Source organism: Pezoporus flaviventris, unplaced genomic scaffold, assembly GCF_033815535.1.
Source record: "Pezoporus flaviventris isolate CSIRO_AGI_PZ_B2104156 unplaced genomic scaffold, CSIRO_AGI_Pfla_v1 ptg000043l, whole genome shotgun sequence".
NCBI lineage: Eukaryota > Metazoa > Chordata > Aves > Psittaciformes > Psittacidae > Pezoporus > Pezoporus flaviventris.
The window spans coordinates 1776363-1792280 of record NW_026892591.1 but is presented as its reverse complement, the minus strand read 5'-3'; the positions used below and the strand labels follow the sequence as shown (position 1 = coordinate 1792280).

The 15918-nt window shown below is 52.3% G+C and overlaps 1 protein-coding gene and 1 long non-coding RNA gene across 5 annotated transcripts; one reads left to right on the top strand and one right to left on the bottom strand.

Annotated features, from left to right (window-relative positions):
- The first annotated feature begins 1139 nt into the window (after positions 1 to 1139).
- Positions 1140 to 13821, top strand: ATCAY (ATCAY kinesin light chain interacting caytaxin). 3 transcript variants are annotated; one of them, XM_061466836.1, is made up of 13 exons: positions 1140 to 1265; positions 2589 to 2718; positions 6956 to 7020; positions 7335 to 7556; positions 8615 to 8800; positions 9454 to 9556; positions 10114 to 10245; positions 10650 to 10736; positions 11227 to 11325; positions 11555 to 11590; positions 12281 to 12316; positions 13042 to 13074; positions 13638 to 13821. In XM_061466836.1, exons 2-13 carry the CDS (start codon positions 2642 to 2644, stop codon positions 13645 to 13647), a joined length of 1086 nt encoding a protein of 361 aa, XP_061322820.1. In that variant the 5' UTR covers positions 1140 to 1265; positions 2589 to 2641; the 3' UTR covers positions 13648 to 13821. The 3 variants fall into 3 exon arrangements, with proteins under 3 accessions (XP_061322820.1, XP_061322819.1, XP_061322821.1); XM_061466835.1 differs by having other exon boundaries at positions 13039 to 13074; XM_061466837.1 differs by lacking the exon at positions 1140 to 1265 and having other exon boundaries at positions 7421 to 7556; positions 13039 to 13074.
- Positions 1259 to 14775, bottom strand: LOC133276215 (uncharacterized). 2 transcript variants are annotated; one of them, XR_009745803.1, is made up of 6 exons: positions 14633 to 14775; positions 13366 to 13459; positions 6910 to 6996; positions 2544 to 2727; positions 1944 to 2185; positions 1259 to 1471 (listed from the first exon to the last, which is right to left on the bottom strand). It is a non-coding gene; the product is annotated as an uncharacterized LOC133276215 (long non-coding RNA). The 2 variants fall into 2 exon arrangements; XR_009745804.1 differs by lacking the exon at positions 1259 to 1471 and adding an exon at positions 1825 to 1856.
- Positions 14776 to 15918: the final 1143 nt, after the last annotated feature.

Here is a 15918-nt window from a genome sequence, read left to right as displayed (position 1 = left end):
CCCCTTCCACTATAGCAGCTTGCTCCAAGCCCCTGTGTCCAACCTGGCCTTGAGCACTGCCAGGGATGGGGCAGCCACAGCTTCTCTGGGCACCCTGTGCCAGCGCCTCAGCACCCTCCCAGGGAAGAGCTTCTGCCTCAGAGCTCATCTCAGTCTCCCCTCGGGCAGGTTAAAGCCATTCCAAAGCAGGAGTTACCTTCATCTCTGTACAGCACGAAGCCCAGCGCCTGCACGATGCAAATGCGGGAGGGAATTTGACAGCAGACATCCAACTAACATGCATCTGCCTGGGGCTGGGTTGAGGCTTTGGTCCAAGCTGGAAGAAAGGCTGTTGAATGGAGCCCAGGAACCAGCAGGCAGGTGAAAATCACTGCTGCTTCGTTCACTTTTAGATTTGCAAAGGAACCAGCAAAGGTCTCGGGCTCTGAAGCAGTTACAGACTCTCTGGAAGAGAAGCTGACACCCCAGCACAAGGAGGACCCCCTGTCAGGTCTGTCTGTGCAGCCAGAAGTGAGACCAGCGCCTGAGGTTCAGGTACAAATGAGCTTTGCCTGCGCAAGGCAAGATGGACCATTAAATCCTGCACCCTACCGAGGGTGAGGCCACCTTTGACTTTCTAAGGGAATGATGACTGTATTAAAAAGCCCTTCCCTTCCCAGCCACCCCTCTCCAGTTCCCACCTCTCCTCCAGGGCTAGATCCTGCTGGGTGATGGGCATCCCTCGCTCCCACTGAAAGCAGCAAGGAGACTGCTCAGCCCCGGCAGCATCATTCATCCGGAGGAAGAGTGTAGGGAGATATTTGGTACCTTGCAGCCAATTGGCGGAGCGGTGACACTGGAAGGGGGGTGCTTTCAGCTCCTCTCTCCTCCCATCCTCCACAGCACCCCCTCCCTGCCAGCACCCCCACCGCCATCCTCCTCACACACAAAAGCAATTGGCTGCCTTGGAGCTGAGGCTTAGCCAGCTGCAAGCAGAACGTAATAACCAGCTACCTTGGAAGGGAGGGAGGCAGCAGAGGAAGCAGCAGCCATGGAAGAATACAAATAACTGCCCTCAATTCACAGCGAAATCCAAATCACCAAGCAAGGAGTGCTGTGAGAAAGGCCGACCTAGATGCATCCCCACACCGCTCCGCTGGGAAAGCCGCACACGTCTGCGCCCGGATCCAGGCGCTGGACCTCCTGAGCAGCCCATCTCCATCGGGGGAATGCCTGCCCGGGATACAGGCAGGATCTCCTTTGTTCCTCACTAGCCACAGGCACTGGTGAGTACAGCATCATCTGGGCTTCCATACTGCTGGGTGATGTCTGATACTGAGGAACATCCCACTCCAGCCTGGGATTTGCTTCATACCTTTCCTTTCTCTTCCTCCCTCCATGATGCGCGCAGGGTTAGCAGAAAGCTGATGACAGCGGTGGGGAGGAGGGAGGGAAGGTGGGGTCTCTCTCAGCCCCAAGGTATCTCCTTTGACTGCATGTAGAGGAAGCAAAAATGGAGACATGTGTGACAGTGGCATGGGCATCGCATGCAGCCCAGCGTAAGGACAGGATGCAGAACGTGTGCGCTGGGATGGGTGGAGAGCTGCCACGCTCCCAGCAGCTCTCCGCGCTGATCCCAGTCTCTGCCCGTGCCTGTCATAAAGGCGGATGCTGGATTTACTCGGGCCTCTACATTCCTTTAAAGCAGATACACACAGATTTGTCTCTCTTCAGATCATCACCAGCAGCATCCCCTGTAAAGACAAGTCTCCAAAGGAAGCAGAAAAGGCACTGGCTCTCTAGAAAAACCTTACAGCAATGGGTCAGGCTCTGCTAGGGGCTGATTCCGCTTGGGAAATCACCCTGGGTCCCTTATCCTAAAAAGAACACATCATGATCCAGCCAGAACCTGGATACATTTTCAGTGTAAAAGCTGATTGCAGGAAGAACGTTTCAGAGCCGACCTGCAGTGGGTTAATGCACGTGCCCGACACAGGAGCTGGTTTCACATCAGCGAGTTCTGTACAGGATAAGGCCTGACCTTGTCCCCTCCAGACTCAGGTGCAGCTAAGCTCAGCCACAGCAGCATCCAGCCTGCCTGCTCCCTCTGACCAGAGCTGGTCCTGAGCCCTCAGCCCCGTTTCTCTCAGGGTGCAGGGACAAGCGTGGGGATGGAGAACAAACCAGGAGCAGCAGTCGGGAATTGCTCTGCAAAACCCAAACCCAAAGCCATTAACTTCTACCCAGGCCAGCAAAATGGTGCTTCTGCCAACCCAACCTAAAAGCAGCCTGGGAGGGGCAATTTCCTCTCTTCCCTTTCTGCCACACTTCAGAGGTACCTGTTTATGTTCAGCTTAGTACTGGAAGAGAAGCAGCAAGGGGGAAATGGGTGGACATTGGCCCAGAGAGTGTTGATTCTCAGGGAGATGAGCTAAGGCCACAACAGCACAGAGATGCACCTACTGCCTCAGCCCAGGGCCAGCCTCACCCTCTTGTCCAAAGCGTGACAAGTACCCACAAGTCCCATTACCCTTCCTTCTCTGTGGGGCAGGGTGTCAGCATACCTGCTCTGAATGGTTTGGTGCCAACCTCTGCCTTCCACCTTCCAGCCCAAGCCCTTCCCCAAGGGACCTGCTGTGCAGCCGGCCCCTCTCTGAGCACCATGGGGACCACAGAGGCCACTTTGCGGATGGAAAACGTGGATGTGAAGGAGGAGTGGCAAGACGAGGACTTCCCAAGGTTTGTTCCCTGCCAAAAAAAAAGTCAAGGAGAATTTGATTTCTTCCTGTAAGAAACCTGCAGGGCATGGAGCATGCAGGGCCCTCCCACCTGAGGCAACAGGAGTCTGAACTCCACCAGGGCAGTTCTGGCCAGAGAACAGAGCTTTCATAGCCAGGCTGCTCTGAATGCTTAGGAGTTCTGGGAGGCTTCTGGCAACCCCCTGTGAGCACACCAAGGAGAGGGTAAGGAGCTGGTATGGAGCACAGGGAGATTAGTAAGGATGCATATAGGGATGGATGGATGGATGGAGGCACATGGGGGTGGATGGACTCCTTCCCAGTCTCTGAATCAAGCAGCATCTCCCCAGACAGAGCAGTGGCTGCTTCGCCAGGAATTCGCCACAGGAAGCAGAGTCACTGGGATGCAATGACCACGGGCACTGACAGGCAGAACCTGAATGGTCGCAAACCTTGTAAGAGATGATGTGTGGGTGACAGAAGGTGCCAAAGTGACATCTTTCACCTTCACAGGTGCTTTATTAATAGTATGGAATATCAAAGAGAGCATCCCTGTATGCTCGGTGTGCCCTGAACTCCCCACAGCCACCCAAAGGGTGCATCCAACGGTGCTGCCCCACACATCCATCACTGCAGCTGGGGTCTGTGTAGCTGAGGGGCTTTTCAGGGCTGTCTCTCCCTGTCCCAGCTGCAGCTGAGCTCCGTGAGCAGCCCACAGAGCCGCTGTATGCACAGACAGAGGCACAGTGTGCTCTGCGGGGGGGCACGCACAGCCCCTGCCCTGTGAGAAAGGGTCTCCTGTTCCCCTTGGCACCATGGATGAGCCTGGCTCTGTTCACCCTGGCTCCAGCTGCAGCACTGATCTGAGCACCTCTGTGTGCCAGCACAGCACCCGGCTCGTGGGACACGGCTCATCCTTCCGCTGGCCAGAGATGGGCTCAGCCAAGGCCTTGGGATCCTCGGATGGGTCCCTTGGTTTTCTTTCCTCTGAGAGCTGAGCTTTGGGCTGATGGAGCTCTGCCAACCTAAGGCTCCCCCCCGAGCACTGTGCTGAAAAGCTTTTAATTGAGTAGAAGGGAAAGTGAGGTACAGAAGGGAAAGCATTGACTCAAAGCTCCCCAAAGGTCTATGGAAGCGTTTAAGTCCAGGTTGGACACAGGGGCTTGGAGCAACCTGCTCTAATGGAAGGTATCCCTACCCATGGCAGGGGGTTGGAGCTGGAGGAGCTTTAAGGTCCTTTCAACCCAAACCAATCTGGGATTAAATGATAAAATGTAGGACCAAGCTAGTCTAGCACCAGGATACCCAGGCACTAACCCCCACCACCACCTTGGAGCAGGAGCTGCCAGGCTGTTTCACACTTGCCTTGCAAGCAGCAAACTGACCCCAGCCACAGTCAAGCCTTCAGGGGGCATCTCTTCTGCAGAGCCCTCAGCCCCATCTAATACAGGCAGCATCACTCCCACCCAGCAAACAGAGCACAGGGGGAGGCAAAAGGATGCCACCATGGCTGCTGCAGGTCCCCAGCCTGCTGATGGGCTGCTGCAGAGGGATTAAATCAGGAATGATGCAAGTGCAATAGGGCCCAACCAGGCAGGAGGCGAATGAGTGGCTGCAGCTGTGTTTAACTAGCACTGGAAATAAAGAAATGATCATTTTCAAGACACTTCCCCCCCCGAAAGTATTAAAATAATAGGGCAGAAGCTGCTGCATGTGGGACAGCAGCTCTCCAGCAGATGATTTGCTGCATAGCTATTTTTGCTTAGCTGTGATTTGTGATTAACCAATCTTGCCACAGAAAAAAGACTCCACCGTATCCTAGACAAAGCTCAGGGCCGGGGAAACTGAAGTGAGCCGCTCGCTAAGGACACCCGGTGACATCCCCGTCCCTCCGGGCACAAGCTCCAAGGTGCAGCGCCAGGGCACTGAGCGAGCGGGGAGGAAAGGGTCCCCCCTGCTGCCGCTCCCGGAAGGTTTCTGTGTCTCAGCTGGCTTGTGCAGCGCGGTCCTGCGCTGATGCTGGAGCTGCCGCGGGGCGGATGCAGGAGCATGCTCACTCCATCAGCATCCCGCGGCTCACGGGCGCTGACGGCTCAGGCTGCTTGGGGCCCGAGAGAAGGTGCTTAGAGAAGGAAAGTGAGCAGCAGGAAGGAAAATGGTGGCACCCGGCGCTTAGGGAACCTGCTTCCTTCAGAGCATCTGGGGCTGGCTGCGTTTGGGAAGGAGGATTTACCCGGGAGACTGGGAGGCGGTGAGCTGAGCCCCCCCTGGGGAAGGTAAGAAAGGCCTTTTCTTCCCCCCCCCCCGCCTTTGGAATTGCTTTCCTTAAATGAATCCTAGCACTGGAGCACGGAGTGCCCGGCTGCAGCACGTACTCAGCTACGGCTGGGCCTGGTCCCCTTGTGATGCTCTATCCTCAAGTTGTGCCAGGCGCAGCTCACAGACAAACAAGGAGCCGGGCCCTCTGCAGACAAAAGCAAAAGGAAGGAGGAGGAGATGGAGGGGGGCAGAGGGACCTTTCTGGGTGTTCAGGACTGTTGTGGCAGCCCATGGGGTCTGGGTGCTGCACTAGCAAGGAGCAAGCGCCTTTGATCAGGCCTTCAACTCTCATAAATATACAATAACCAGCTAGGAGAGGATTATCCCTTAATCTAAATATTTATAGGGTTTAATTTGGCTGGTGGCTCTGGTGTGATGCCAGCACAAAAAAAGAGCCTTTGTAGGGCAGAGCCTGTGGATGCAGAGGTACGGGGCTCCATCACCCCTGGACCCCAGCCCTGTGCACAGCCCTATCCCTTTGTTGCTGCCCTCAGACTGGTGGGTACCCCCCTGTCCCAGCACCCAGGATTTCATGCCTGGGGCATGAGCTCTTTCCCCCTTGAGGGGGAGCTTCCAGCAAGGGGCAGGTGAAACGAGGACAGCTCAGAAGGTCCCTTTTAAACAGACCTTTGACAACGTGAACTTGCCGGGGGGTTGGTGGGGTTTGGTCACCAGGGGACAGGCACAAGGCCCAGCTCAAATGAAGGGGAAAAGCATGCAGGAGGTGTCCAGCTCAGGGTGGCAGTGCTGCTCAGCCACCAGCCAGGGTTCCTGGCTGCAGTACTGGGGGCCATATCCTGACTTCACTTGCTCCTGACCACTATCGGGGTAACTTCATCAGCTTCCAAAGGGTGACAGCCACATCATAAGATTGGACATTAGCATCTGTACAGGAAAGTCAGCTTTGAGTGAATCAGTGCTTCCAGCCTCTGGCTGGAGACATGGGGATTGATACCCTCCTTCCCAGGAGCCAGGCACAAGCTGCAGATCCTGACCTCTGCCATGGAACCCAGGAAGGGAGCAGTGGGTCAGCCTTTGGAACCGAAATATGGGTTTGAGTGCTGGTGCCTGCATCTCAGCTCAGGATGAACCTGCTTCCAACCCTTGGCAGGGTTTGGGTGTCACTGTCAGCTCTTGTCAGATGAGGCTGAGGTGACAATTCTGGGATCACAGCTGAGATTTGATCCTTGTGTTGAACAGACTGCCTTAGAGCAAAGGTGCTCTCTCTTGACCTGCCTCCTGGGAGAGGTGGTTGTGTTTGGATGAAGTTCTCTGCTGCAGCCAGGGCCTGTGACAGAAAGCAGGATGCACTTTACAGAGCCATTAGCAGAGAGCACAAAGTGCTCTTTTGCTCAGCATCCAGCACTAGTTCAGCTGCTGCTGGGATCAAAGCATCCCTCCCTGGGCTTAAGAACAGCTGCATTCAGGCTGTCTGGACACTGTGCTGGGAACAGGAGCACAGAAAACTGCAGAAGATGCTCCCTGGTTCCTTTGATGAGGTGCCCTAGAGCTTGGCACTGCCTCTCGGACTTCTGATGGAGATAAAAATGGGGATGATATGGAGAAAGTGAGGATGTTACTAGGCTCATCGGGGGACAGGATTTGTCCCCTTGTCCCTGACTGGGTTTTGAAGCCTCTTGGCTGAATGGCAGCCGGAGGGATGCGTTGGTGGGATGGCTTGGAGGTTACCAGGGATCACACAGGACCCCAGGCAGAGAGCACAGGTGCTGGGCTGCTCTTGGGCAGTGTCCCCCAGGCTGAGCTCTCAGGCAGAAGGGAAGGGGCAGAGCACACAGGGGGCTGCATGGTTTTCCCCTGATGTCCCCTCTTCTCTGCACTGCCTGCCATGGAGGGCCTTTCTCCTTAACATTACCTGTTCCCTCCTGTCTTTTGACCTCCACATCTCGGCTTGCCTGCAGACCTCTCCCGGAGGAGACGGGGATGGAGTCACTGGGCAGCCCTACGGAAGATGAGAACACATCCTGTAAGTACCAGCTTGCAGTTAGGGCGGGAGCCAGCTCCCTTGGAGTATCCATCAAAATCCCCATGTGGGAAATGAAACCAGCAGAGATTTGAATTTGCTAATCTTTCACAAGGAGCTGGGGGAGGAGAAAGGCATCTTGGAAGCGTGGGCACTTTTACCCACCCACACCTGTAGGTGTCCAGTACTGCCCAGCTCTGATCCACCACCCTTAGCTTCCAAGGCCCTAGCTTGCAATGTGATCATGACAGCACCATGTCTTGCACTCAGGATACAGCAGGAGGACAACCTGTCAGTTATTTTCCTTTTAACTCCAGCTCCCCCCAATACTTTAAACTTTAACGGGGCGCATCGTAAGCGGAAGACGCTTGTTGCACCTGAAATCAACATTTCCCTGGACCAGAGTGAAGGCTCCATTCTCTCCGATGACTTCCTGGACACACCAGACGACCTGGACATTAATGTGGATGACATCGAAACTCCTGACGAGACAGATTCCCTCGAATTCCTGGGGAATGGGAACGAGCTGGAATGGGAAGGTAAAAAGCTGGTTCTGGGTGAACGGCTGCAGGGGCTGGGGCTTTTCTTAACCTCATTTTAAGCACTTTTGACACCACTCAGCATCAACAGCTGAGGACCAACTTCCACAGCAGCCAAGCACAGCACACACAACCAAGCCCCATCTTCCACACGGCATCTGCCCCATCAGGACCCCAGCTGCTGCTATCTCAGCACTCCCATCTGGGGATGGGGCAGGCAGAAGTAGTTCAGGGACTTGAAAACACCAGTTTAACCATAGTTCAGGGTATGGCATGGGCTGTGGACACACATCCCCTTCCTGCTGCAGCTGGGCCACCACCCCAGGCTGGAAGGTGCCAGTGACCATTCAGACATCTTCACTAACATGGTCTTTGTTAACCTGCCTGGCTTTGGCTGAATGGGGCTCAGGAGGGCTCCTGCAGGCAGTTCTGCTGGTAGATCACAAGACTGATGGCACAGGCAGTGCCCTCTTCAGTCAGTATAGAGGGAGCTGAAGGAAGATCTAACAAAGAGCCTGGTGTTCAACCTGTGACTGCAGGTACTATAAGCAGCAGCATGAGATGTTAAGCTTATTTCTATTACAATTTGGCAATGGAGCAAGGCTGGAACAAAGAAACAAGAGGGGCTTTAGACAAAGGCCGACAGGGACAGGCCAAGGGGATTGGCTTGAACCTGCCAGAGGGGAGACTGAGATGAGCTCTGAGGCAGAAGCTCTTCCCTGGGAGGGTGCCGAGGCACTGGCACAGGGTGCCCAGAGAAGCTGTGGCTGCCCCATCCCTGGCAGTGCTCAAGGCCAGGTTGGACACAGGGGCTTGGAGCAAGCTGCTCCAGTGGAAGGGGTCCCTGCCCGTGGCAGGGGCTTGGGACTGGATGAGCTTTAAGGTCCCTTTCAACCGAGCCCATTCTAGGTTATTAAGAGCCACAGCCTTACACAGACCAAAGCTGCAGATGAAACAGATGATCCTGTGGTTGTTACCGTCAGTAAGTGCCCACCAAAGCTCTCGCAGAGCCTCTCCATCCGTTCTATGAAAGGCAGAAATGTTTGTCCCTCTCCCAGACGACACTCCTGTGGCCACAGCCAAGAACATGCCAGGGGACAGCGCAGACCTCTTTGGGGATGGTGGCCCAGAGGATGGGAGTGCTACCAACGGGCGGCTCTGGAGGACTGTGATCATTGGGGAGCAGGAGCACCGCATCGACCTCCAGATGATCAAACCCTACATGCGGGTGGTGACACACGGAGGTGAGGAGGAGGACAGCCTGGTCCTGCCTTGGTGGCTTTGTTGAGCTGGAGGGGATGCTGGCGCTGGTTGTTTTGCCGGTCCTTAGGGGGATATTGCTATTCGGTTTGTACTGCTGTGTGGCGGAGAAGCACAAAGCACCCAGCTCGTGCTAAGGAACACACAGCTGCTGGAGCAATGCTTCAATAAGCAAAAGTAGGGATAATGCTGGCTCTGACCAAGAGTGACTATACCCTGACCTTCAGCCCGGGTTAAGTACCGGCATCCCCAGCGATGAAGGGCCGGCAGGTACCTGAACCCTCTGTAGCTCAGCACTTGAGCTGTCTCCAGTGGCACAGCTAAAGGCCAGCACCTCCAGAGAGTGACCATCCCTGAAATTCAAGCAAATCCCAGCCACAACGCAGGGCAAAGCTCCCAGCAATGTGCTGTGACATACACAAATTCCTTCCCCAAATCCTATGTGCATGCTATAGCCAAAACCAGGAGCAGGGGCAATTCTGTGTGAGAGGCCTGTAAGAGATACAAACACTTCCCTGGAGCTCAACAGAGGCACAAAAACCAGCCCAGGCCCAAATTTAGCCATGCATCTTCCCTTCAGCTCTCACATCTTCCCCTGCAAAATGTCACTGATGCTGCCTGTGTCTTTCTTTCCCAGGATACTATGGAGAAGGTCTCAATGCCATCATTGTCTTTGCTGCCTGCTATCTGCCAGACAGTAACCTGGCTGATTACCACTACATCATGGAGAACCTCTTCCTGTAAGTGGTGGGCAAGGTCTGCGAGGGAAGAGGAGGGCAGGGAAGGTAACTGGGGCTCCAATGAAGCAGTTTCCATGTATTCAGCGCATCCCAAACCTCAGCTGGAAATAGTCTGAATCCAGGCCAAAGGTACCCAGGGTGCAGCTGCAGACTGGGGCGAGCATCACTGGGTGAGACACTGTCCACAGAGTTCACATCCAAGTCCAATGAGTCAAAGCATTCAACCATTCAGTGTTAATTATGCCAGTGATGGACTCACAGCCAGGGCAGAGCATATGTACACAGTGCTGAAGAGCTGGTAGATGTTCTTGCTAGGCAGAAGAACAGTGCAGGATGTCCATCAGTTCATGCACTATGAGAACAGTGATCCCAGAGAAATACCCCTGCAGGGCATAATGAAATAATAATCCTACAGTGGTGCCAGATTCCTGCTCTATTCCAAGACCTACAAAGAAAGGGTCTGGAGGGCTTTTGAGGTAGCACACGGGCACTAAAGGAAGCCTCAGGGACCTTTTCTGAGTCTCACATTCCTGTTCCTTTTGATCACCACCCAACAGATACGTGATCAGTAGCCTGGAGCTGCTGGTAGCTGAGGACTATATGATCGTGTACCTGAATGGAGCAACACCCCGCAGGAGGATGCCAGGCCTGGGCTGGCTGAAGAAATGCTACCAGATGATAGACAGAAGGTGAGGATCCCATTGGTGTTGCCTCTTCATTCTTCCCAGTCTTCTTCCCACATCTCTTCCACTGCTTCCTCACAGCCTTCCCAGCCACTCTGCCTTCCTCCCTCTGCAGATGCTGCGATTCCATCCTGTTAGAGCTTTCTGACTTAGTCCAGGCTCCCTGCATCACCCTCTTGCCCTCACGAGCACCTTCACAGAGATCAGCCTAATACAGCACCCAAAAGCAAGGCAGTGCTCCTGCAGCCTGCCAGCTCGGAGCTGAAAGAGGGTTCCTAAGGCCAAGGGCAGGGCTTTTGTCTGGAGACACCCACCTGAGGCTGGTCAGCATCATGACACTTGCTAGTGCCCTGACAGAGTTTAAGGAAAGGTACTTTGAATCTGAGTTCTGTCCCATGGCTCTTCCACAGGCTGCGTAAAAACCTCAAAGCACTGATAATCGTGCATCCCTCGTGGTTCATCCGGACAGTGCTGGCCATATCCAGACCCTTCATCAGGTAACTGTGATGTGTTCCCAAACTTGGCTGGGTTTGGAGTGAAAGTTTAACCTCACAAACCAGATCTTAAGCTCACCTTTAACTCGTAGCAACCAAGGTGGCTCTGTTTGTCTCTTGTCCTACATCTCCCTGACGCTTCCAAGGCCAACTCTAGAGGGGTTTTAGGAGATACTGTGGTGGTCTGGATCCGGATCAAAGTTTGTCCCAGTGGGTAGCGCATAAAGATTTCCTGGGAAGAGCAGGAATGGTGGTCCTTTTTTCCTCCTATGGATATTGGGGAGCAAGGGTCAAAGAAACGTGAGGTACAGTAATGTGGCACCTCACCACAATTTGTAGTCATTGGCAGATCAGCACTGGCAGGAGCTGAGAACATTCAGACCAAAGAGGATACAGAGATGCAGAGCTCCCCGTTTCCACCGGGAAACTTGTGACTTGCTATGGAGAGAACATCAAAACAAGAGCTCAGGCACACTCTTTCTTTCTCTGCCAGTGTGAAGTTTATCAATAAGATCCAGTATGTCCACAGCCTGGAGGAACTGGAGCAACTCATCCCAATGGAGCACGTGCAGATCCCAGACTGCGTCTTACAGTGAGTGGCAGAGGGACCCTGGGGCACATGTGGCTCTGAGGAGGAGCAGGACAAAAGTGCTGTGTACCAGTTGGGTCAGACCCCATGTACTGGAACCCTATGCTGCTGCTATCCTGGTGCCAAGCAAGAGCCTGCACAATGTGCTGGGTTGCAGTTTCTGTCACCTTCAGAGCAAACATTGCATTTTACTAAAGGTAACACTTACAGACTGTTTTCCTGTTTGTTGCAGATATGAAGAAGAGAGGATCAAGGCCAGAAAAGAAAGGTAAAATTAATGCTGTGGGAAGGGGGAAGAGGTGGGGATTCATTTTGTAGGATGTTGTTGCATTCCTTCATCACTATTTGTGCTATAACCAGTCAATTCTGTGCTCCTCCTCCCTGATACCCCCCACAGCCTACACTTCCTTCCTGCTGATTTTCTCAAAGTAAGCAAAAGCTGCAGGAGGGAGAAGCACCTTGATTCGAAGGTTATTTATCCACAGATCTGTTCCTCTTAACCCCAGCAGTGCACTCGCGCTGCGCTCGCACTGCAGGTGCTAGCAAAGGTCAGCAGAAATCACCCTGTATGAAACAGCACATTTTCCCCCTACAACCCTGCAAACTGACCTGAAAGTGAGAGCTGGTGCTTAGTTCCAAAGCCGCTTCATTCTGCTGAAGTGGCTTCAGGAGGGACATTAGTTGACAGCTCTGTTTCATTTTCTAGGCCTGTTCTGTCGCCAGTGATTTCGGTTAGAAACAGTGGTAGCAGTTGGCTCTGCTCAAAGCAAAAGGCAGTCATGGGCAGAGGCAAGACCAGCTGGGTCAGCATGAGAGTGACCACAGTCACAGACTGCTTTGGGTTAAAAAGACTTGAAAGCTCACCCGGTTCCAGCTAGTGCCCTAGAAATGCCCTGGAGAACTGTATCACACTGCTTGCTTCTAGATGATAGGTTTCAAAAGTGATTTGTGTTTACAGGGCAGAAGAGAAACAAGACATGGCTGAGAGGGAAAGGTAACTACTCCGTTTTCTTTATCCTTTACTTACAAAACCAGTCTTTAGTGACACAAGTGGCCCCACTGCTTGGTGCCCCCCCTGGGGAAGCAGGTCTGACCTCTCAGGAGATGTCTGGAGCCGACAGGACATTACTGAAGTGTCTGGGACCTCTCCTTTCCCTCACAGCTCCCTTTGCCATCACTTTCGTGGTGTTACTGACCTTCACCTATGCCAACAGATTCCTGACACTGCCTTTTACCTCTGCCAGTGAACCCATTTGGTCATGGAGCAGAGCCAGAGGCGCCGGGGACGTTCTCCTGACATTCAGTTGTAGCATTTGTGGGATGGTGCAATGCAGAGGGGCAAAAACTGCTGTCAAGCACATCTTGGCTGTCTGTAAAGGCAAGATATGAGGCTGTAACATTAGATGGGAAGGAAAATCATAGGGAGGCTTGGGAGACAGTGTCAAAATCCTAGGCCAGGATAATTTGGCCTGGTTTTGGCTCTGCTTCAGAGTGATATAGTGTCTCTTTTTTTATTCTAACTAGCTCCTGAGGGGGAGCAGTGCATGTTTCTGCTGTTCTTTTCCCAGAGAAAAAAAAGAGCTTTGCTAAAAATTGCCAAGGTCTGTTGGCTGAGTCTGAATTGTTCTGAGAAACAAATGGGACCTTGGGGCGAAAAGAGAGGGTGGTTATTCTGTGGTGGAGGTTCACGTCTTGTCTTGCTGGTTCTCTTCCAAGCAGGCCTGTGCCCCCAGCAGAAGATCAGGAAACCAGGTTCGATTTGTACCTTTCTCTTTGTTTGGCTGCACGTGACAGATACCATTGCATTTGTAACCCACTGACAAATGGGAAAGCCAGTACTGGGTTAAGCCCAGGGCCTCTTCACCCTGGTGCTGCTCACTCAGCACAGAAGAGGCATGGGGGCACTTTGTGCATGGGGGATGTAAAACCCAGAGGCTGTTGCTGCCTTCATCCTGCTGTGGCTGCAGCCACAACCACTGTGGCTCATTCCCAAGCATGGGCTGGTCCCTGCTGCAGGAGAAACACTGCCCCTCAATAGATTACCTGGGGTAGGGTGTGCACGTGGGTATCTATTGCAGAGCTGCCTTCCTCTACCTGGCAGGAACCTTTCCATGGTCCTATGCACTCAGGAAACATCCTTAGAGAAGAAGAAAGCCCATTAAAGCTATGAATAACATTCTCTTTTCCCCTGATGTGCTTTAGTAGAGGATTACACCCAAACATACTCGTAGTTTTGGTTTTTACATAGTGGGAATACCAACATTTTTACTACAATTCGCTTCCTAAAAATAACTCTGTCTTCTGTTCCTTCCCAGTATGTCGTGAATCAAAGCAGAGTGGAATGAATGGAGCAGAAGAATGACGCAGCCTGGCAGCCACCCACGAAAATGACCTTTTGGTGTAAGACCTTGTCACCATCTCGTTCCCAGTTCTGTAGCTCATGGAGCCTGCCTCCCCCGCCTCCGAGATGCAAAGTCCATTCAACTTGTTGGAAACATATTCCTTTGAAAAAAAAGACAAGAAAAAAAAAAAAGAAACAAAGCCACAAAACCAAGCAAGCCAAGAAGAGCACTTTTCAGGACAGGTTCCAGTATGGTTCAGTAATGGTCTGTGGAGAGCTATTAATAGTGCAAATAGATACCGTGTTTTCTCTTAGTCAATTAAGAGCATCCTGTAGTCCAGTAGTTGCGAGTCCCGAAAGAGATATATTTTTTGTTTAAATTATAAACCCTTCCTCTAACTTGCTGCTGGCCAGCACTGAGACATTCTGCTTTGAACCCCCGTTCCCTCCACAGAGACGTGGCAACCAGGGACTAGTGAACATGGAATGAGAAGAGTGCATTTCCCTCCTTGCTACAGCCAGTGCGTGTTTCTTCCTGAAGATACCAAGTGCCCACCAGTCGAGGCAGCTCTTCCAGCCTTGACCAGTTAATCCATTGCCAGTTCCTCTTAACTCACACCAAATCATTGCTAGCAGTAAATGCCATGGTTTGCTCCTGGTTTGCTCTGTCTCAGCCTGTAAGGCACTCTGGTAACTCTGAGAGTTCCCTATGGTATGGCAGCCTCCACAGAGCTTCTCATGATCATCTTCTCCTATCAGCGCACATACACCAAAAAAGGTCTGGTTTTAAGAAGGAGCCTTATGGACAGGGAAGTTTTTCACCCCTTGTCCTTGTATTGATTGATCTCACGACACTGGACAATCATTCACTATTAATACCTCCTATTGCGGAGACAAGCTGCTAAATGTTTGACATTCCCTACTTGCCATCCCTGGGTAACGAGGGGCCTCGTCTACATACATACCCACCCAAGGGGAGAATGCTGCAGGTGTGAGGCAGGACACTGCCTCTGGGTTCAGCTCCTCAGCAGCCAGGAGATGCAGATGTGCCACCGAGAGGCTTGAAATCTGTGCTTCGGACTCAGGAGGATTCTGTGGGCAAAGGAGGGAAGAAAATTCAAGAAACTCTTTGGCCAAAAATCATTTGGAAGCTCCTGATTTCACCGGAGTCTTTCAGCGAGTCTCAAATCATCAGGTGAAGCCCCTTGTGGCTGAAGAATCGCCTATTTCACCACTTAAGGAACAGTTCAAGCCTGGCAAGCCCCAACCCGTGGCTCTTGGGAGTCACCACCACTTCACTCTGCTCTGAGCTCCCCCGGAGGACAATTCCAGCAAAGCAAGATTTTCCTCAAGATAAGGCTGTCTCCTCTGCATATATAAAGCTTCTCTTTTTTCCTTTCAGTGACTAAAACTGCTCCCGATGAGATCTCCATTTCCCTGCTGCTACAAAGGAGCACCAAAGCTGCTTTCCAACTTACTTCTCTTTTGATGTGTTTTTCTCACATTCTTCAGTCACAGATGTATTCACCGAGCAGACCTTTGCATGACAAACAGAGCACTGCACCCCCCTGAAAAACTGAAGGTGATGAAAACCCCATATTCTGTCTCACTGGCATATTACTAATAAGCACCAAGCAAGCACCAATCTCCATGGCTTTCTGGAAACTTCATTCTGAGCCAGTGAATTCCGTGCTTCAGGGGTTTTGGAGCGTGGGTTTCATGCCAATGGCACCTCCCCACAGAAGGAGTTCTGGCCAGAGCTCTCCACACAGGCAGCAGACATCTGTTCCAAGGCAGAAGCAGCAGTCGGGGATTACCAAACACGAGCGGGTTCAGCCACCCTGCAAAGCTGGGTGTTCCTTCTCACACATGGGCTGTCAGATGGACTGAAGGAACCCACTGAAATAAAGAAAGGACTCTTCCAGTGGAATTAATTTTAGCTCAGACTAGTAACAATCACAAATCATGTAGTGTAGGAGCACGGGAAGGCACTATCTCCCACTGACAACGCTTCAACCTAGATTGTCCTTATTACTTTTAAGACCATTTTAATGCATTTAGATAAGAAATCATCTGCTTTTCATGCGAGAATGCAATGCAGTGGGACATTGAAAGGGAACTTTACAATTCTATAATGAATAAAGCCAACAGATCATTTAATAATGTTTTCAAAGTACAATTCCAGAAACCTTTTATGCATCTGTAATTACCAAACAGGAAAAAAATGTTCCCAACGTCATGGAAAAATCCTGCTG

What these genes read in the sequence shown, in the direction of transcription:
- ATCAY (XM_061466835.1), top strand. Translation starts at nt 2,642, where the DNA reads ATGGGGACCACAGAGGCCACTTTGCGGATGGAAAACGTGGATGTGAAG. An exon ending in CAAGACGAGGACTTCCCAAG is followed by an intron (nt 2,719 to 6,955) that starts GTTTGTTCCCTG and finishes GCTTGCCTGCAG; the next exon opens with ACCTCTCCCGGAGGAGACGG. An exon ending in TACCAGATGATAGACAGAAG is followed by an intron (nt 10,246 to 10,649) that starts GTGAGGATCCCA and finishes GCTCTTCCACAG; the next exon opens with GCTGCGTAAAAACCTCAAAG.